A 22,767-nucleotide genomic window follows, 5' to 3' on the forward strand; every position below is an offset into this window, starting at 1 on the left:
AAAGTAGCAAGGGAGAAAGTGACAACACACAGGCAACTAAATGGCGTGACCATGGCAGTCGGAACAGGACTGTCACTTGGTCACTTGTTCTAAAAGCTGGACATTTTTTACATTAATGCATTCACTGTATTAAGGTAAACAAATGTCCCTGTATTTGTATCTCACCTCCCTGTATACTTACCTGAGCCCGGACTTGATCCAGTGCAGTGTTCATTTGCAGTGGCTCTCTCCTCTCTCTCTGCTCACAGAGGCAGCTGTGGAAGCCATTGGCTCCTGCTGCTGTCAACCAAATCCTGTGAGCAAAGAGTGGAGGGCTGACTGATGCTGCGTGTGGCAGTAGATGCACACAGCCCGGCTCAGGAGCAAGCAGGCAGGTGTGTCACCATAGGAAGCACACCTGCTATGGTTGCACAACAAGAAGAGGAGCCTAGAGCACTGGCAGGGGACCCCAGAAGAGGAGGTTTGAGGCCACTCTGTGCAATGTCATTGCACAGAGCAGGTGGTTGTAACTGGTTCGTTATTTTAATAAAAAGAATTAAGCTTTACAATAACCTGGATGAAAACCTCACACATGCATAGAGAAAAAATTCCACACAGATAGTGTCCTGGCTGGAATTCAAACAAAGGACTCTAGTGATGCAAGGTTGGAGTGCTAACTACTGAGACACTGTGCTGCCCAGCAATGCTTTCTAAGAAGTAAAGTCAGAAAAGAACCAGAACTCCATATCTGCTTATTTGTTCCAAATCGGTGAATCTGCAGGTATTAGATCCATTAAGTGGGTTCTGCTGCTGTGTTGTTGGACTTGTTTTAAGCAGCAAGCAATATCCAAAAAGAAGCAGTAAGCAATAACTTACTCATCCTCAGTCTCCCTCGTAACTCGCAAACTTTTTAAATGCTTTAGGTCCCTTTCACACTGATGCATGTTTACCTTGCAAGAAAAACACAAGAAAAATGTTTCCCTTTAAATCCTATGGGATTCTTCACACCACTGCTCTGCAGGTGTGGTGGGTTTTGAAAAGTCCTGCATGCTGCATCTCTGGTGTCGTTTTCAAAACCGCACTCAAAAAACACATGCATCTTGTTTGCATTTTTGGTGCGTTTTTTGAGTCACGTCCATTTTTCACAGGTGCAGGCAACCAGGTCATCGGAAACACATCTAAAATGCGGCAAAACTGCATTAGCATTTTTACTGAACACCCGATTTTCTGTTCGCCCGCCGATTGCACAGTCAGCATATTGTTAAGGAGCGGTGATGGGAAGCAAGTCGCCACATCCTTAACAACAAATCACTCATCAGCTGTTAGCGGGCTTTCCCACTGACAGCTAAAAGAAAAAAAAATTCAGGTAAAAAAAACCCCGCCAAAATTACAAAAAAAACTGGAGTGGGGTCCCTCCCAAAATCCAAACCAGACCCTTATCCAAGAACTGTCACCCGTCGAAGGAGGCCTTGGAGCAGCACCCACTATACAAAGCCTTGGGTCATACAAATATCGTTGCTGCTCGTCTAACTGAGCCGACATGTGTTCCACCTGGGCCGAACGTGACGTCAATGGAGACTCTGAACTTCCGGCAATGCACAGACCTCAATGCATTTCACCAGAAGGCATCATCAGGAAGTCCCATCTATGACCCAAGGCTTTGTATAGTGGGTGCCGTTCCAATCAATATTTTATTAAACATATTGCACAATTACCGGTTATTGTTTTTTTGAGATATCCCTGGTGGAACGATTGATGGATACGGATCAGTGATGTCCGGGCTATATCCAGCATAGAAACCAAATACCCCAAAGCTGTGAGGGTCCTAAGGGCATGACGTGATCTGGTGAGTGGCCCCCCTTATCTTAGGTGGAGGTGCACATTATTTAAGAAGAGCACAGAGGATTATTAGCAACACTTATCATTTATTGCACGTGGTGAAAGTTTAAAGAAGTATATGTGAAGAGTAATCTATCCAAAAATACCCACAAGGACTTATTAGTTGTTTATTCACATTGATGTAACGTGGAGAGTACAGGTCTATATGTTATTCTAGAAATTGGTAACACAAAGGTGGAAATTGCATAGAGTATTTTTGGTTTGGCACTTGATTATTGGAATGTGATTCACATATATATTACGAATTTTCATTTGGCTTTAAAAAAAAATTTTGATTTAAAACCAGCGCCTCAACATTTGATACTTTAGACTAGTTTTGGACAATAGCCTAAAAATTGCAGGCAGCGGTTAATTGTTTTATTAATTTGCACATAGGTGGCGCCGCTTATCACAAGTTTTTCAGTTATTCAACATACTGCCCAGAAGTAAACTGCATACTGCCTCAGTAATAAAAATGTCTACTTTAGTCAATGCCATTCAACTGCACAATAAACACCCACCTTTTCAACATATTGATCTTACCAGCTAATGTGCTGTTCTTTGGACTGTTTTAAGTCAATATTTATTGAAGCAGTATGGAAAAATCCAAACACATATAAAATAATCCAGTTTAGTGAAGCTGTTCTGATGTGGAATGTAGAGTTTGGTGGTCCTCTGGGATGCTGGGCACGATCTGATATTAGGTTTATTTGTGTGGTGTGACTGGAAATAATTTTGAAATGATGGCAAAGCATGTCTAAAAAAAAGTAAATTAATGATTGATTCTTGTGGGTTAAATTAATTTTATGCTGCATAAAGAGGATTAACTTGTGGAGAACAGGAGAACTTGTGTTTAGTAGAGTAGTCTCTCTCTTTGTAATGGTAAGAACAAGGATCAAAGTTTCAAGGCTACAATTCTAAATATATACTGTATTTGTACCCCATTTTGTATTATCTTCTTCTCATTTGATTTAAATTTGATTTTCAACTTTTACTAAGTCAGGTTTATTAATGTATCTCTTTGATTACTTACATAATGTATCTATGTTAAATGGGTGCCATCCCATTTAACATTAAAGTAATACTCCATGTTGATAAAAAAATTCTCTCCAGGTTTTATGTGTTGCAAGACATTTTATCAAACTTCATTGCGGGTTCTTACCATCTTTTAATCTGTAAATTCTGAGACAGACCTTTCCGGTGAGTTTCTAAAACGAATTGCTAAGTGGGAAAATCTACCAGCTATATTCACATAATCAGTTTTGCAATAAGAATAACAGCATCTCTGTGGACATATAGAGAATATCTCAATAAATGTGGGCAACACTGGCCTACTTTAAGCTCTGTACAGAAAAGCGGTAGGCCAATAAAATGATTGAGAAGTACAATTTCGGGAGCATTTTGTACAAAGTGCATTGTTGTTATTGATGCAAGTAATCAAAATTGGAATTTTTGACCATTTAAAAAAAGAACAGTTGGCTGCAGATTGAAATAGAAAGGTAACTTGTTATTCCATTAAAATGAAACTCCATGTAGGATGTCTTTTTGAAGGTAAGGGGGATAGTAATGGAACCTGTGTTGGGTTTTATGCTGCCTGGGTCCCCATTGGAAAGATTTGCCCTCAACATCTGTCATACAACAAGGAGTAGACAGATTTTCTCCATCCGGGACGCACACAGCGATAAATAACATTTTAATCAGTATACTGGGAAAGTTAGAAACTCCTTTTGCTATATTTTCTTCCATTGGTGTTATATCCTTACTTCCTATAATATCACAGGTACAGAAATGAAGAGAAATCTCACATAAAGAATCACAATAAAATCATTTTTTTTTTATTCTGTATTTTATTTTATTTTAAGCAATTTTATACAAACAAATATACTTCAATTGCATGCGCATCATAAAGTACGATATAAAACAGCTTGGTTCTATTTTAAGTAGGTATACAAAATCTTTAAAGTCACCATTTTTATTTTATATACAGTATCTCACAAAAGTGAGTACACCCCTCACATTTTTGTAAATATTTTATTATATCTTTTTATGTGACAACACTGAAGAAATGACACTTTGCTACAATGTAAAGTAGTGAGTGTACAGCTTGTATAACAGTGTAAATTTGCTGTCCCCTCAAAATAACTCAACACACAGCCATTAATGTCTAAACCGCTGGCAACAAAAGTGAGTACACCCCTAAGTGAAAATGTCCAAATTGGGTCCAATTAGCCATTTTCCCTCCCCGTGTCGTGTGACTCGTTAGTGTTACAAGGTCTCAGGTGTGAATGGGGAGCAGGTGTGTTAAATTTGGTGTTATCGCTCTCACTCTCTCATACTGGTCACTGGAAGTTCAACATGGCACCTCATGGCAAAGAACTCTCTGAGGATCTGAAAAAAATAATTTTTGCTCTACATAAAGATGGCCTAGGCTATAAGGAGATTGCCAAGACCCTGAAACTGAGCTGCAGTACGGTGGCCAAGACCATACAGCGGTTTAACAGGACTGGTTCCACTCAGAACAGGCCTCTCCATGGTCGACCAAAGAAGTTGAGTACACGTGCTCAGCGTCATATCCAGAGGTTGTCTTTGGGAAATAGACGTATGAGTGCTGCCAGCATTGCTGCAGAGGTTGAAGGGGTGGGGGGGTCAGCCTGTCAGTGCTCAGGCCATACGCCGCACACTGCATCAAATTGGTCTGCATGGCTGTCGTCTCAGAAGGAAACCTCTTCTAAAGATGATGCACAAGAAAGCCCACAGTTTGCTGAAGACAAGCAGACTAAGGACATGGATTACTGGAACCATATCCTTTGGTCTGATGAGACCAAGATAAATGTATTTGGTTCCGATCGTGTCAAGCATGTGTGGCGCTAACCAGGTGAGGAGTACAAAGATAAGTGTGTCTTGTCTACAGTCAAGCATGGTGGTGGGAGTGTCATGGTCTGGGGCTGCATGAGTGTTGCCGACACTGGGGTGCTACAGTTCATTGAGGGAATGTCAGGAGATCTAATTGACCAGACTGTGTGGACTGCACAGAGATAACCCAAACGCATGTAAATGAATAAATAATATTTATTAAAAATAAGTGATAAACCAGAAAATACAAACCGTGCAAAACCAACACAACAAACCCACAGCAAACAATAGTATATACAGCAAGGGGCAATACCGGAATCACAGATGTCAGCCAGGCCAGGGTCATATACAGCAGGTAAGCAGGAACAAGGGATAAACCAGAAGCATAAACGTTAGCCAAGCCAGGGTCATACACAGGAGGTCAGCAGATGGGTAAGGATGGGAAACCAGCAGGAAGGGGAGAGGATGGATGGTAAAGCTGCAGGGTAGGGATCCAAGGGAATCAGGAGGGACAAGAACAGGATGGGCCTGGGATAGGGATCGGATCGGATCAGAGCAGAGCAGAGCGGGACAGAGCAGGTTCACAAACAGGATACAGGCAGCAAGGTCAAGGCACAGGGAGAAAGATACCAAGGCAAGCCTATGAGGGCTTGCCGGGTATTTATAAGGCTGTGGTAATTGACCTCATGTCACAGCTGAGCGCAGTGTGTGCTGTTTGCTCCACACTGCCAGAGTGCACCCGCTGGTTGACACCGGTACTACGGCCCAAGGATGCAACAGTGCCACCAGCAGGAGAGACCTCTTACTGCAGGTCCTAGGTGTTGGAAGACACCTGCTGATGGACACTGGTACTGCGATCCAAGAGACCGATAGCGCCACCAACGGGTAAACCCTCTCATGACAGGGAACCATGAATGCCAACATGTACTGTGACATACTGAAGCAGAGCATGATCTCCTCCCTTCAGAGACTGGGCCTCAGGGCAGTATTCCAAACACACCTCCAAGATGACCACTGCCTTGCTAAAGAAGCTGAAGGTAAAGGTGATGGACTGGCTAAGCATGTATCCAGATCTAAACCTTATTGAGCATCTGTGGGGCATTCTCAAATGAAATGTGGAGGAGCACAAGGTCTCTAACATCCACCAGCTCCGTGATGTCATCATGGAGGAGTGGAAGAGGACTCCAGTGGCAACCTGTGAAGCTCTGGTGAACTCCATGCTCAAGAGGGTTAAGGCAGTTCTGGAAAATAATGGTGGCCACACAAAATATTGACACTTTGGGCCCAATTCAGACATTTTCCCATAGGGGTGTACTCACTTTTGTTGCCAGCGGCTTGGACATTAATGGCTGTGTGTTGAGTTATTTTGAAGGGACAGCAAATTTACACTGTTATACAAGCTGTACACTCACTACTTTACATTGTAGCAAAGTGTAATTTCTTCAGTGTTGTCACATGAAAAGATATAATAAAATATTTAAAAAAATGTGAGGGGTGTACTCACTTTTGTGAAATATTGTATTTCTAATGAAAGTATAGACTTTGATCTCCATCGTCCTAGTAATTCACACCAATAAACAAAAAAAAAAGGAGAAAAAAAACGCAAAAACGCAAAAGCCCCTATTCCCCCTCTACTAGCGCACAGCCATTTTCCCTGGAACAGACAAAGAGGGACCATCGTGTTCATTTTTTATTAAATCTCTCTTCTCTAGCTTGCGTAATTGCAATACCTTTTTTCATAGCATATATGTTGGCTATTTTTTTTAGCCACAACGAGGCCGAAGGAGGTGATTCCTGCTTCCATAGGGCTAGAACACATCCCTTAGCTGCATTTAGAAGATGAACGATCATTGAATTCCTATATTTATGCTTTGAAAAATCTGACAGATGGAGCAGGTATCTGGCAGGATCAGCACCCAGGTCATAATCAGTAAGCTGACCTATGATATCTCGGACTTTAGACCAGAATTCCCCCAGTTTCCCACAGGACCAGAAAATATGGAGCATATTACCCTCTGCCTCCCCACAACGCCAGCAAGTATTCGTCCTTTCCGGATAGATTTTATTTAACAGTGATGGGACTCTATACCACCATGTGAGGATTTTGTAGCATAGCTCTTGATACTTACTGGCCATTGAGGAGTAGTGGGCAAAATAAACAATATAGCCCCACTGCTCTTCAGAGAGTGTAACGTCCACATCTCTTTCCCATTTCTGGAGGAATCCTGGAACAAAGCGCTCAGGCGGGTGTATTAGCAGTTTGTATATCTCGGATACCCCGTGGGCAGAGGGTGCTTCTACCAAACATAGATTTTCCAAAGACATATTTGAACGGTCTGACTATTCTCCGTGAAGAAGAGAGCTAAGAAAGTGGATAAGTTACTGCATCCGCCACGGATCTAGTGGAGGATTAAACATCGACTGTATTTCCGCCCTGGTCTTCAGCCTGGATTCTTCAAGGTAATCGCCTAGGCGGAATTTACCTTGTCTCAAAGTTTGTTTAAAACAGCTGTCTGTGTGGCCTGGGGGGAATGCCGGATTTCCCAATATTGGGTAAAGCCGGGTAATTTCCCCTTCTGTCTTAGAGAAGAGGTGGCTTTGTTGCGCCACTCTAAAAGTTGCCCCTATAAGGGGGTGATGTCGTAGGGTACCAAGTGATCTTAACCATGGGACACGTTGAAGTGGAATCTGGGTACAGGATTGTTCAATCGCTACCCAGGCTTTCTGTCCCCCATCTCTACACCAATCTAGTACCCTAGCAAGGTGCACTGCCTGAAAAAAATCTAACAGATGTCCAACCTTTTCACATTCTATGCACAACTAAATAAAAAAAACATTCAATACCATTACTAATTCTTTCCATTTTCTTTTGCAGCAAGCTGTGTTATTTTCTTAAAATGATACTACTGCCTTTGTAGCAGCTTCATATATCCATCTTTTAACAAAAGTGGAGTTGTTCTTTAAATCAAAAAAATTGAGTAGTTTGGAGTTATTCATCGGAACAATTGAAAGGAAAGTGGCAAGGCTTTATTCAGTAATCACAAAGACCTGTATGCTATGATTGTGTCTAAGGTTAGCTGATGACAGCACAATGGAAGAACAAGTGCCACATAACTGGTATGGGAAAGCCAGGGAAGCTTTTAGTCACAGAAATACAGTTTTGAGGGAAGTAGAGATGCAAGGAAGGTTGCGGGAAAGGTTGCACACTCTGAGCAACTGCTACATTTATGCAATGCTGCTTATTTTAATTTAACATACAAAAAAACACGTGTTGGGTTCATTGTTTTATAACTTATTTTGATGAAAAATTGATTAGATACAGTATTCCACATAATTTATCAGAGATACAGTATTCTACATAAGGGTTCATTTATACCTCACTTTCCTGCATGGGCAAAATGCATGAACAAGAAAAGCCTATTGCTTGCAATAGGACGTGTTCAGACTAACAAATTGCAATCCAATGCGTTGAAGAATGTTTTGGATTTAGGGTGTTCTGATCTGCATTGTCATTAAAGAGCCCAATGCTGCGCAACATGTCTAAAAAAAGAAAAATAACGGACATCAACAAAACGTATGTGAATACATGCAATATTGTGTGAATTAGCCCTGAACCTTAACTTGAGGTCCAGTGATCCTGAAACTAATTCTAGCCATAAACATATACAGTATCTCACAAAAGTGAGTACACCCCTCACATTTTTGTAAATATTTTATTCTATCTTTTCATGTGACAACACTGAAGAAATGACACTTTGCTACAATGTAAAGTAGTGAGTGTACAGGTTGTATAATAGTGTACATTTTCTGTCCCCTCAAAATAACTCAACACACAGCCATTAAAGCTGCTGGCAACAAAAGTGAGTCCCTAATTGAAAATGTCCAAATTGGGCCCAATTAGCCATTTTCCCTCCCCGGTGTCATGTGACTCGTTAGTGTTACAAGGTCTCAGGTGTGAATGGGGAGCAGGTGTGGTAAATTTGGTGTTATCGCTCTCACTCTCTCATACTGGTCACTGGAAGTTCAACATGACACCTCATGGCAAAGAACTCGCTGAGGATCTTAAAAAAAGAATTGTTGCTCTACATAAAGATGGTCAAGGCTATAAGATGATTGCCAAGACCCTGAAACTGAGCTACAGCACGGTGGCCAAGACCCTACAGCGGTTCAACAGGACAGGTTCCACTCAGAACAGGCCTCGCCATGGTTGACCAAAGAAATTGAGTGCACTTGCTCACCGTCATATCCAGAGGTTGTCTTTGGGAAATAGACGTATGAGTGCTGCCAGCATTGGTGCAGAGGTTGAAGGGGTGGAAGGTCAGCCTGTCAGTGCTCAGATCATACGCCACACATGGAGGAGTGGAAGAGGACTTCAGTGGCAACCTGTGAAGCTCTGGTGAACTCCATGCCCAAGAGGGTTAAGGCAGTGCTGGAAAATAATGGTGGCCACACAAAATATTGGAACTTTGGGCCTAATTTGGACATTTTTACTTAGGGGTGTATTCACTTTTGTTGCCAGCGGTTTAGACGTTAATGGCTGTGTGTTGAGTTATTTTGAGGGGACAGCAAATTTACACTGTTATACAAGCTGTACACTCACTACTTTACATTGTAGCAAAGTGTCAGTTCTTCAGTGTTGTCACATTAAAAGATATAATAAAATATTTACAAAAATGTGAGGGGTGTACTCACTTTTATGAGATATATATTGATTTCTCTCTTTCAGCCTACAGGCTGAACCCAAACAATGACTACACACATCTCCCTTACTTTTCTCTAATTCTCGGCCTCACCTTTGAGTCTTAGGATCCATGCAAAGTGCTCCTCTTTTGAATGGGTTCTTTAAAGCCAATATTTCGATAAGTGGTGATAGGTACTCTGAAGAATGATCTTTGGGGAATGAGAACAGGATAATCCACCTGCAGGGTTCTCTGTGCTTTTACAAGGGTTGAGAGAGGTGTGTAAATAACAATGTGGCTTTACGGCTATTTACTTACTGTTACTATGCCTTTTAGCAATCACACAGTAGATTTTATTAAAGGCCTTTAAGAAATGTCCCTTTGCCCAAACAAACATTTTAGTGGCGCTTCCAGAAACTGTCCCGAGCCAAAAATTAAAAACATTGTTTAAATGAAATTATTATTATACTTACTTGCCCATAATCTTTGTTAGCCATGGACATTCTGACTTGTTAACATGGTAGTACTAATAGGTTGCTGTGAAAGAGAGAGGTATACATGATTGGCAGTAATTTTCTCTAGGGGATATGCTGGGATAGAAACAGGGAGCTGCAAACACTATTTGGAGAACAGTAGAGAGCTGGAAACAGGTGACACTTTTGTGTCCAGTGGTTTCTGGGTAGCTGCTTCTCCCTTCTGCACCAGCTCTTTAGGAGGACACTAGAGTCACACTAATGTCACATAGGGTCGGATTTTTGATTAGCCGACCAACCATTGCCAAGGGCAGCCAGGTTATCAGGTCCGACACACAGCCAACCCCACACATTGTTGCTGGCTGTCAGTAAGCAATTTCTGTGTATAAAAAAAGTTTCATAACTAATGTTCTGACTGCTTAAAGTGGGGTTCCACCCACATTTTGAACAATATCTGTATGTATTCTCTTCCTTGCCTAGATGCTGACATGCCGTTTAAAAAAATTTAAATCGATGTAATTACCTTTTATTTTTCTATTCTTCTTTGCACTTCCTGGTTCTCCCCCCGTGGGAGTAGGCGTGTTTCTAGCCTCTCCCAGACTCCTGGGAGCTAGTCTCAGGCTTCCCAGAATGCCACTGAGCATGTGCGGGAACGAGCGGTGAATGCTGGGAGCACAGCATTCACCACATCCAGGAAATAAATGCTTGTGGGCTTCAAATGCCCACAATGAAGATGGAAACCGCCTGCAGTGAATAATATAAGTTATTCTTTCCGACGAAATCTGACACAGGCGGACATATTACACACAATATGTGAGTATGTAATGCTGAGAAGAAAAGTTTGTGAATGAACTCAAAAAAAAAAAAAACGATAGATAGGTGGACCCCCGCTTTAAGCAGTATATGTGCTTGCTGTCCTGCACTGTCTGTGTTCATTTGCTGGTGGAATAGTGTAGGGTGACTGCTTGCCCTATTTTTTTTTGGTTATTGGTTCTGTGTCCCAACATCCTGCCTCTTTCAGCCTTATTGACTGCACCCTTGGTGTGCCTTCTCTTGCTACAACATGTGAGTCTGTTAATATGAAACTAAGGTCAGTCAGTCAACTGGGGTGGAATGGGCAGGCACCAAAAAACAGATGAAAGATGTGTGAGGTAAATCCGCGCAATGGATATGGTGCTACTGAAGTATAGAGCTGCTGCCTCTACAGATACAGTTCCACTTAGGTCAGTGGTTCTCAACCTGGGGGTCGGGGACCCCCTCGGGGGTCGAATGACGATTTGCCAGGGGTCACCGAATCCTGGGTTGTTCCTGAAGCTCGCACCACTCTCCCAGCCTTTTTGCTGCCGCCCCTGTCCCCGGAGCCTCTGGCTGCCCAACAGGGCTGTCCCTGGAGCCTATGGCCGCCCAGCTGGGCTGTTCCCGGAGCCCGCGGCCGCCCACTCAGCCTCTTCGCAGCCACCCATTCAGTTCATGGCATGGCTGGGGGGCAGAGACTGGAGGTCAGATGACTGGTAAGGAATGTGAAGTGGGAGGGGCTGGCGGAGACCCTATCTCCTGATTTCAGCATAGGTGTCACTGCTGCAAGACACCACAAAGCTGAAGACACGGTGAAGCCGGAGTCACAGTGAGTAACACTACCTGTGATTAAAAGTCCCCACTACAATTCTCAGATCAGCAGATTACCTTGATCAAGAGCACCTAAGTTGGCTGATCAGAACTCCCCCCAGCGCTGCCACTCATCCCAACTACCCACCACTCATCCCTTTCCCCCCACCCCCCCACCAAGGAGTAAGAGAAGGAATAAAAATAGAAAATACATGGAAGGGAGAGGAAAAGAGGGGCAGGAACAAAGAAAAAGGCAGAGAAAGAATAAGAGAAAGAACAAGAAACACGGCTAGAGAGAGGGACTGGGGAAAAAAACAAGAAATTTGGATAGAGAGAGATCTAAATCCTAAATCCTAAAATGTACCATAAGGGGTTTTAATACTGTTAGAGTGGAAGGGACTCAGGGAGCGCTAAATGTCCGTGGGTTAGGGGCGCAAATTACTTGTATTGCCTTGGGTGCTGACAACCCATGCTACGAAAATTTTACTGTTAGGGGTCCCCATAACTTGGGAAATTTTATCAAGGGGTCACGGCACTAGAAAGGTTGAGAACTACTGACCTGGGTGGAGTGTATTAGAGTGTGTATATAAAGCAGGAGTAGATATGGCGCTGCCCTTGTGGAGTGAAACTTTTTTGGTGGTGAACCACCGTTTTGTGCTTAGTGTTTTTGCTTTATTTGTGTAGATCCTAAGTAATGTGTATGAATAACGAAAACGTGAACAAAAAATTCCAATGTGTGCTAAGAATAAATAATAGCTTCTTGACAAAATATATTTCAAAACCAAATACGTGAATAAATAAATCAAAATTTGGGATATATAGGACCTAACTTTTGTATTCTAGGCTCCTAAAATACAAAATTATTTTGTTTGTGTTAGAGTCTCTGGCAATTGTTTACCAATAAAGAAAGGTTTTTTGTATATATAGTCCTGTCCTCGCTCCTGTGCGTGATTTTGCCAAAACTTAGTGTAGGTTATTCTATTTAAGATACCGTGCTAATTTTTCAAATAAAACACCGCAATCTTATATTACATGTCATATATATGAAAATAACAAGGTGCAAATAGTGCTTAGAAGAGTGCTAGTGTTACATCAAAATGACTTGTGCTTACATATAATAAAGTGACTTATGTGCCAAAAACCAGTGCTTTTTTGGAAAAGAAAATTTCATTTGTTTCAGAAGTCTTTTTGAATGGTTCCGAGGGATGCCCCTCTTTGGAAAACAAAATTATATGAGAAACTTCTTGTCCAGGTGCTGGCTTGGTGATTGTGCCTCAACAACGTGCTCTTATTCTGCTTGCACTCACCGGATACTCTTCCCCCCTGCAGGGGTGCGAGCAGTCACAGTATCTGCCACTGTGCAGCAGTTCTGGGTGTCTCCGGTCTGTGCTTTTAAATGTTGTTCGGTTTACATATATTCATCATAAAAGAGAGGAGGAATGCCCATAGTGTATTTTAGGAGCCTAGAATACAAAAGTTAGGTCCTATATATCCCACATTTTGATGTATTTATTCACGTATTTGGTTTTGAAATATATTTTGTCAAGAAGCTATTATTTATTCTTAGCACACATTGGAATTTTTTGTTCACGTTTTCGTTATTCATACACATTACTTAGGATCTACACAAATAAAGCAACTGCACTAAGCACAAAACGGTGGTTCACCACCAAAAAAGTTTCACTCCACAAGGGCAGCGCCATATCTACTCCTGCTTTTATACACACCAAAAAACAGATGGTTAACATCACATCGGGAAATGCCTTCAGAAACATTTGATAAATCTGTAAAACTGGAAATGCACCGCTTATCCTTAAAGTGTCAGGTTCACTTTACAGGATTTATCTCATAAATAGATTTAGTGGGGATTCATATGCTGGAAGAGTCAGAAGCATGTAGTGAAATTTGAACACAAAAACACTGAATAATAACTGATTAGTGCTTGCATTTACTTCTTTAGATCCTTATGTAAAGGTTTGGCTTATGTGCAAGGACAAGAGGGTTGAGAAGAAAAAGACAGTGGTTATGAAGAGGTGTCTAAATCCAATCTTTAACGAGTCCTTCATCTTTGATATCCCCACCGAAAAACTCAGAGAGACCACCATAATCATAACTGTCATGGATAAAGACAGGCTTAGTCGTAACGATGTCATTGGCAAGGTAAGTGTGATGGGATGCATTCTTTTTTACATGTTGTGAGTTGCATATTTGTGATGTCAGTAATATCAAATGATCATTTAACTTACTTATCAAAGGTAATCATTATTCCTCATGATGTCATTGCAATTGGTCGAGGGGATGCCTTATGTCTGGTATCAGGTCCCCTAGAAGCAAAGAAGGCGGCAGAGGGGGGACTCTGGATGCCATTTAGGACCTGTGTTGAGATGCTTTTGTGTGCTTCAGAAATCCCCATATAAGTCTATGACACAACACAAAAGCACAAACAAGGGGATTATTAGAGGGGAGGTTGGGACTTTATATGAAGCATGTACCAGCAAGCAGGTAATAAGATGAACATAGAGGAATTTATTGACATAATACCAGAGCACATACGTTACAATCGCAAAATGCATACAAGATAAAACGGGTAGGTACATAATGTCATATAATAAACATTCATGATAATATTGTTCATACAATTAATAGAAAGATGAACAGGGTAAAAAGTTAAATAATGGTAACTCAAGATACCACCTGGAATAAATTCCCTAGTACATCAAGATTTCAAGGTAGGGTAAAGTAGGGTAAAAACCAGTAATATCTGCTGGACCTAAGGCCTCACTAGACCTGTGGGGGGGGGTTTGGAAAAGATATAGTTGATGAGGACTGAATAGACAGTTTAAACACGGCATATGTTGGCTCAACGCGTTTCGTGGCTTCCATGCCATTCGTCAGGAGCGAGCCCGTGTGGTATCTAGAAATATATTGGGATAATTACATAATGCAATAGGACAAGAGACATTGGTAATGGGGGAGCGTGGTAAACGAGCCCCCAAAGTTACTATATGGGAATACTCACTGAGAGACTGTATAGTGACGGTGCAGCGGCGGGGCCCCATGAGCCATCCAGGTGACCCCCACCGGGAGCCGAGGTGGGGAGCCCCGCGGAGACGGCAACGAACGCCGACCAGGGCAGGCACAGGAACCGAGGAAGGTCTAGAGAAAGGTGGATAAGAGTGAAGGCATGTAGGCATGTAAGGAGAGATGCAAGAAAGAGAGGGAAGGGAGCCCCCAGATATGGGGTGGAGTGATGGAGAGTGTGGGAGATAAGGAAGAGAAAAAACCTCACTTCACTCCATCACGTTTTTTCTCTTCCTTATCTCCCACACTCTCCATCACTCCACCCCATATCTGGGGGCTCCCTTCCCTCTCTTTCTTGCATCTCTCCTTACATGCCTACATGCCTTCACCTGCTTGCTGGTACATGCTTCATATAAAGTCCCAACCTCCCCTCTAATAATCCCCTTGTTTGTGCTATAGATTTGGGATGGAAACGCTTGACCTTACCAGGTCTTGGTTTCATTTAAAGTCCCTAGGGATGGAAATGGGTGACCTTACCAGGCCATGATTTCCTCAAAGTCCCTAATACCAAAAACCCCCTTCTCTTGTACTAACAACACAAAAGCAGCTGATCCCTGAAGTGTCTCTAACTGATGCCAAAGGTACATTGACACAGGTCCCGTATTTTACTAGCAGCCTTGGCAGGTACCTGGGGCATCAGGCAGAAGCCGTGTGATTGGGTGCAGCGATGCCATTAGTCAGAAATGTTGTGATGTACCTGTGAAAGGATATACTGTAAATAGAGTAGTATGTACACATCTAATGTCTTATAGAAACACTTCTGTGAAGATGGTTTATGAAACGATTAAAGTGTTACTAAACCCACAACAGCAAAATCAGTGTGTATATGCAGTAAAGGATGCTTGTTATACTCACTGTGGGACCTAAGGGGTTAATCCTCTGCATTGTGTAAAAAAGGACATTTGATCCTGTCTTCTCTGCTTCTCCTCCTCTTCCACAGTCTCCAAAACATGTCCGGATAAGACAAAGTTAGTGGAATCAGGCTGCACATGTTCAGTTTGGTGTCTATTGCTAGAGGGTTTTTTTTTTTTTTCTTAGGAGGATGCATGTGATCAGCACAGGGCCAATCAGCACTGTCCAGACAGAGGGTCAGGGGTCCTGCATCCTGATAGGACAGCCAATGCAGTATGAAAATTTTACCCAGGCACTGATAGAAGTCTTAAAGAGGAAGTAAACCCTAATGGGTTTTACTTCCTTTTTTGTTCCCTGAAAAGTAAAAGCATAATGTGCTAGTATGCATCACATACTAGCACATTATGTGACACTAACCTGCAAACGAAGCCCATGCTGTCTCCGCTGGTGGCCGGATTCATGTTTGCCCCTCTTCCTTCTAGGGCCACAGACTCAAGCTCTGTCACCAGAGTCGTGTGACATCACTCCTGCACGTGCGCGCAGGAGCCGCCAGTCACGTCGCTCGCTAGTGAAGAAATGGCACGGAAGGCCATTACTTCACAGCGCAAGTGGCAATGACATCATCGGCGCAGTACAAAGTAAATATCTCCTTAACGATGCACGTTTAGGAGATATTTACTGTACCTATAAGCAATCCTTATTATAGGCTTACCTACAGGCACAAATTGAAAATGGAGGTTTACAACGTCTTTAAGGTTACTATATACTGCTGATAAGATAAAGTATTTAGCAGTTTATATTTACTACATTTTTTTGCATTTCCATTTTCTATGTACCGTGGGAAACCAGATATAGTGAATGCAGGGTCCTGGGTTTAGTTACACTTAAATACGTGTAAAAAATACAACTGTTAAAAGGCGCAATGATCCTTAAAAGGCAGAAATATTAAATGTAAATTTTATAAGTGCGGCTACATGTCTCTAATATAATTGGTTCACAGTTACAGTTTTCAAAACCCTGTTACATTAAAAAAATAAAAATAAAAGGACACTTCCAATAAATGGTAACTGATGGGGAGACATCAGAGAGAAATGGGTCAAGTGTTCATCATAGGCAATTCTCAGAGGTATCAGTCTGTGCTTTATTCTGATGTGGTAGAGGTTCTCAATTGAAGTCTTCCCAGTGATATCAACTGAGATCCAGAGGAAGGTGCTACTACTTCGTTAAACTGCTAACTGTATATGTAAATCCTCTGGAAATAAAAAAAGACCTTATCTTTGCAAGTGCCCAAGTACCTCCAGGGTAAGGAAAAGTATGAAAACAGCCTTCAAAATACCTTCTTTTAATTGGGTTTTTTTGTTGTTGAATCCATGTGGCTGTTTTTTTTTTATAAAGTTAGATGTGTAAGGGCTGTGGGCGGAGCTTTTTTTTATCAGTGTCTGCATCTTCTGGTGACTTCCCACCATGTTGCAGGACTGTAGAGCAAACTGTTGACTGAGGGCCGATGGCTGAGTGATGCAATGCTGTGACTACAAGATCTTGCGAGCCTGCTATTGCATCAGTGCACAATGGGTTAACAATGCTACACAGCATTAAGAGACTGTTATTAGCATTGTCACCCCATTATAGGAAGGGCAAGAAAAACAGGTATTTACCAGACATTTAGTAACAATAAATAATTAAAACCAGGATGACTACACTGCATGCATAAATGGAGCCTAATTGTTGTGCAGTTTTAATATTTGGATTTACAGACTTTTTAGACCAGTACCCAAAAATATCCAACTGTTGAAGTAGCATGCATGGCTGATATATATACTTTAAAACCACCTTAACCCTTAGAAATTGAATCTGCAAGTTGCATTTTAAGGGCTCGCCATCGTCTTCTAGGAGGACATGTCCTTCCAGAGGACAGAACTGACCCTGGAGCATTCTGTGTTATATAAATCAAATTCCAAGGACATCTGCCACTACTATATAATCACCTATACGTGTAGATCTCCCATTAAACCTTCAGTTATATTATAGCGGTGTCATTCCTCAAGCTGCTGCATCTTTCAGAAATAAAGGAGATCAATTATCCCTCATACCATCAGGCTTCATGGCAGTTATGTATACTGTTGTGCCAATTGTGACTACCCTATGATCTTGTGTTCAATCTATTGATTTTTGAACCTACCTTCACTGTCAATAACATGCATTGAAAGATCAAAGTAGGAAATGTAAAACATGTTAAGGGATTTACATACAAGTGTGTGGGATTTTAAAGTGATGGAGGCAGATGTGGGAAGCCAGGGAAGGGATTTGTACAGCGCAGTGACAGATGAGGGGGGTGACAGCAGCTCTTTGAATAGAGTGGAGATAGGACAGATGTGTTAATTGGATGCCAAATATATGGGAGCTGTAGGTGGATTACAGTCAGAAATGATATATTTGAAAAATGAATGTGAAGCGGCATAGTCAGTAAGTTGATATAACAAAATAAAGACAGTGCCTAGGCAACCATTTTTCACTACTGTTGTCAGATAGAGGAAAGAGAACACAATGAAATATGCATATTATATTGCAACATAAGAAAATTGGTGGGGAACTTCAGGTTAGTCGAACTGAGCAGTGATGTACAGTAAATCCTTTTTATTAATATAATTCAGCACATCACACTCTGTAGTAGCAATGTAACATAGGTTTCAGGTGTATTAAATTATGATGTGCCCATTGTCTTGTTCAATATATATCTCATTTGCCTTCATTGCATCAATGAAAGCTTGTTTATCATCCATTTCCTAACTAAAAGATATACCCATAGGAAATGCTGGTAGACCCAGGCTTGTACCTGGATTGAGAGAATATATATATATATATATATATATATATATATATATATATATATATACTGATCTGGATGCATGTAAAGATATGGTAAAATGACAACAGTTTATTTTTGCTTTGCTTCTGTTCTGCATGCAGTTTAACTGGTGGCTTTGATAGGAAGCTGGTAGATCCTCCAGCTGTCTTGGACTACATATTCCACTATGCCCTGCCAGCTACTTTGCTAATCTAATCTAAAATTCTTTGGCTCATGAGGCATTCTGGAACCTTTAGTTTCACACAACGTCTAAAGATCTAATAGTTGTCTGCCACTACTTCATGATATAGCAGAACAAGCACTTAAGCCTAGTACACACGGGCTGAATTTTGGGTGGCATCATCTAGTTCAATAGAAAGCAGATGACATTCGGCCCGTGCGTACTAGGCTTAAGTGCTTGTTCTGCTATATCATGAAGTAGTGGCAGATAACTATTATATCTTTAGATCTGTCGAAGGGGCATGACTGAAAAAGGTCTGCTGATCGACTGATGTTTTGAGTGGGAACCTCCCCCCCGTCAGAACACAATAAGGCCAAACACTGTACTAAGTGAGATAGTTAGTACAGTGGCTTCTCCTTAGCTGTCAGGGTTTTTTTGTTTTTTTGTTTTTTTTCATTCAGCCCTGCTGGGTAGAATGAAAAAATACTACTAGTGTGTACTAGGCTTTAAACAGTTGTAGTATCATAACTTCATATTGTGTCCAGCCAGCTGCTAGCATAGTAACCCAAATTGTTGATAGCTCTTGTTTATAGATATAAATGAGCTCCTCTTCTTACTGACTGTATCCTCTTTGCAGATCTACCTATCTTGGAAGAGCGGTCCTGGAGAGGTGAAACACTGGAAAGATATGATTTCCCATCCAAGAACAGCTGTAGCACAATGGCACCAACTCAAGGCCTGAATTGGCGGCTTTTCTGCACTCTGATCTCCTGCAGTCTTCGGTTACCTCCAACAAAACCAACGCATTGGCCATGCTCTTACTGTCTGCACAAAAACAACCTGCAGGCTTCCAAAGGAACAGCCAGCTTGGAACTCTGGGTAACAGGATGCCTTGGGGCCAGCCTGTGCCATCAGCAGCTCTTCAACAAGGACCGTGCTTCAAAACTCTCCTTATATTTGTTATACTAAGCACAGCTGCAGTTTCCTTCTGGCCTCATGAAGAGCGGCATCTCCCAAAACAGTGTTACAGAGACGCTGAGAAGGGCAGGGCGGGCTTATCCCGCAGGAAACCTCTCTCTCTCTAGGCTGCTAAGCCTGAAAACTTTCCACGGCTTCTACAAATACATGCTGGCCACAGCAGCACTGTAGTGTGCCTATGGTGGTTGTCAATATAACAGCTCACTTTTTGTAGTGGTGCAAAGGTGCAATGAACCCTATGAAGTTTTTTTTAGGGTATTTTCTTTTCTTTATAGAAAGCAGAGATAAAGAGCAATACCTGTGTTATTGCTTCTTAGAAACCTCCTTACATGCCACTTAATGGAGCACGAAGGTAGGTTTAGGGTGGATTCCGCTCCACAAATTCTTTGCTGTACGTGTGGTTGTCAGTGTCCGATGTGCATTAAGCAATGTGCGATTGTGAGTGTGTATGTGAGCGTGAATGTTCTCTTTTTTTCTCCCCCTCTCTGCTCACCTTTTTCCCTTTTCGCGGGAACGGGATGATGCTCTGATGCACCTGCCTATCTTCGTACCGTGATTCTTTGTAGCTTTGTTTGTTGCCTCTTTTTTATTTTACATTCTGTTTTCCACTAAATAGGTTATTTTTCAGAGTTTCGCTATAAAAAAAAAGAAAAATGTTTTTTAAAAAAAAAATGTCAGTCACAGGCAATGTTTTAAATGGGAGAACTCTGAACCGAGATTATCAATGTTGTCTAGATTTTTTAGAGTGTCGGTATTGGGTAGCCAACATTTTGCTGCCAGTGAGGCCCCTTATTCGTTCATTCCATTCCTCTCTGGCAGCAAGAATTTATTTTGTCAGAGCCAAAGAGGATGCTGCCCCTGTTCGAGCACATGGCGCTCTGTGTTCCCAATCTCCTGGAAAGAATTATGAGGCACTGGTGCAGTCCCCTTCTCTCCTGGTGATCATGTGATGTAATCTGTTTGTATCAGGGCCCTCTTGCCTTTTGAGCATCACCAGCCATTTTGTCTTCCAGGATGAGGCCTTGGAAGTTCCCAGGCTCTCTTATTCGCTAGGCTCCAGAGTCCCATGTATAAAATAAAATCTAACTAAGTTGTAAGTATGACAAGTTGATTATGGTATCAATGTGGAAACAAAAGGAAATACCCACTGTACTTTAAAAGTGAATTATTTTCACCAGTTCTCATTCTGTTTGAGCTAAAGGATAAAAACTAAGATGAAATAAATGCTGTAAAATCTAAACACAAGATTATATTGATTTGGACTATTTCATTCTTACACCCTGACTGATCTGTCACAACACACTCTTCTATCATTTATCCCAGCAGCTTATAATAAAATAAAAATAAAAAAAGAACTGTGATACAGTATAATAATGCTGAACTTGAGACAAACCGCTAAATACATTGTTGAAATATATATACATTTTTTGGCCAAAAGTTTGTGGACACCTGACTTTTACAGTTACAGTAAATGCAAGAATTTAAAGAATAATAAAGTAACATACACTTACAGTATACAGTTGTGCTCAAAAGTTTATATACCCTGGCAGAATTTATGATTTCTTGGCCATTTTTCAGAGAATATGAATGATAACACAAAAATGTTTCTTTCACTCATGGTTAGTGTTTGGCTGAAGCCATTTATTGTCAATCAACTGTGTTTACTCTTTTTAAATCATAATGACAACAGAAACTACCCAAATGACCCTAATCAAAGTTTTACATAACCCAGTTCTTAATACCGTGTATTGCCCCCTTTAACATCAATGACAGCTTGAAGTCTCTTGTGGTATTTGTGGATGAGGCTCTTTATCTTCTCAGATGGTAAAGTTGCCCATTCCTCTTGGCAAAAAGGCTCCAGTTCCTGTAAATTCTTGGGCTGTCTTGCATGAACTGCACGTTTGAGATCTCCCCAGATTGGCTCAATGATATTGAGGTCAGGAGATTGAGATGGCCACTCCAGAACCTTCACTTTATTCTGCTGTAGCCAATGACAGGTTGACTTGGCCTTGTGTTTTGGATCATTGTCATGTTGGAATGTCCAAGGGCCTCCCATGCGCAGCTTCCTGGCTGATGAATGCAAATGTTCCTCCATCCCTTTTTTGATAACATACTGCATTCATCTTGCCATCAATTTTGACCAAATTTCCTGTGCCTTTTGTAGCTCACGCATTACGAAAACATCAGCGATCCACCTCCATGTTTCACAGTAGGAATGGTGGTCCTTTCATCATAGGCCTTGTTGACTCCTCTCCAAATGTAGCGTTTATGGTTGTGGGCAAAAAACTAAATTTTGGTCTCATCACTCCAAATGACTTTGTGCCAGAAGGTTTGAGGTTTGTCTCTGTGTTGTTTGGCGTATTGTAAGAGGGATACTTGGTGGCATTTGCGTAGTAATGGCTTTCTTCTGGTGACTTGAACATGCAGCCCATCTTTCTTCAAGTGCCTCCTTATTGTGCATCTTGAAACAGCCACACCACATATTTTCAGAGAGTCCTGTATTTCACCTGGAGTTATTTGTGGTTGTGGGTTTCTCTTTGCATCCCGAACAATTTTCCTAGCAGTTGTGGCTGAAATATTTGTTGGTCTACCTGACCGTGGTTTGGTTTCAACAGAACCCCTCATTTTCCACTTCTTGATTAGAGTTTGAACACTGCTGATTGGCATTCTCAATTCCTTGGATATTTTTTATATGCCTTTCCCGTTTTATACAGTTCAACTACCTTTTCCCGCAGATCCTTTGCCAATTATTTTGCTTTCCCCATGACTCAGAATCCAAAAACGTCAGTGCAGCACTGGATGAAAGATGCAAGGGTCTGTCAGGAGTCCAGAAACTCATTGACCTTTTATACACACACACTAATTACAAGCAAACAGATCACAGGTGAGGATGGTTACCTTTAATGGCCATTCAAACCCCTTTGTGTCAACTTGTGTGCATGTTATCAGGCCAAAATCACCAAGGTATAACTTTTGATAAGGGTCATTAGGGTAATTTCTGTTGTGATTATGATTTAAAGAGTAAACAAAGTTGTTTGATAATAAATGGCTTCAGCCAAACACTAATCATGAGTGAAAGAAAAGTTTTTGTGTTATCATTCATATTCTCTGAAAAATGGCCAAGAAATCATAAATTCTTCCAGGGTATGTAAACTTATAAGCACAACTGTAAATGTGTGCCCACATGCAGTTCTGCAGTACACATCTCAACAAAGACTTAAGCTGGCCATAGGGCAACAAAGCTAATAAAGGGTCTGGAGGATCTTAGTTATGAGGAAAGGTTGCGAGCACTGAACTTATTCTCTCTGGAGAAGAGACGCTTGAGAGGGGATATGATTTCAATTTACAAATACCGGATTGGTG

The 22,767-nt window shown here is 41.5% G+C and overlaps 1 protein-coding gene across 5 annotated transcripts in view; it reads left to right on the top strand.

Moving 5' to 3' along the window:
- Positions 1-20,647, top strand: part of SYT7 (synaptotagmin 7) — a 571,182-nt gene extending 550,535 nt beyond the window's left edge. For all 5 annotated transcript variants that reach the window (XM_073604668.1, XM_073604667.1, XM_073604669.1 and 2 more), the window contains 2 exons: positions 13,428-13,627; positions 19,064-20,647. In XM_073604668.1, the coding sequence (XP_073460769.1) occupies positions 13,428-13,627; positions 19,064-19,168 (305 nt within the window). In that variant the 3' untranslated portion in view covers positions 19,169-20,647. The remainder of the gene's footprint in view (positions 1-13,427; positions 13,628-19,063) is intronic.
- Positions 20,648-22,767: the final 2,120 nt, after the last annotated feature.

The sequence above is a fragment of the Aquarana catesbeiana genome, linkage group LG11 (assembly GCF_042186555.1).
Source record: "Aquarana catesbeiana isolate 2022-GZ linkage group LG11, ASM4218655v1, whole genome shotgun sequence".
In the NCBI taxonomy this organism is placed as follows: Eukaryota; Metazoa; Chordata; class Amphibia; order Anura; family Ranidae; genus Aquarana; species Aquarana catesbeiana.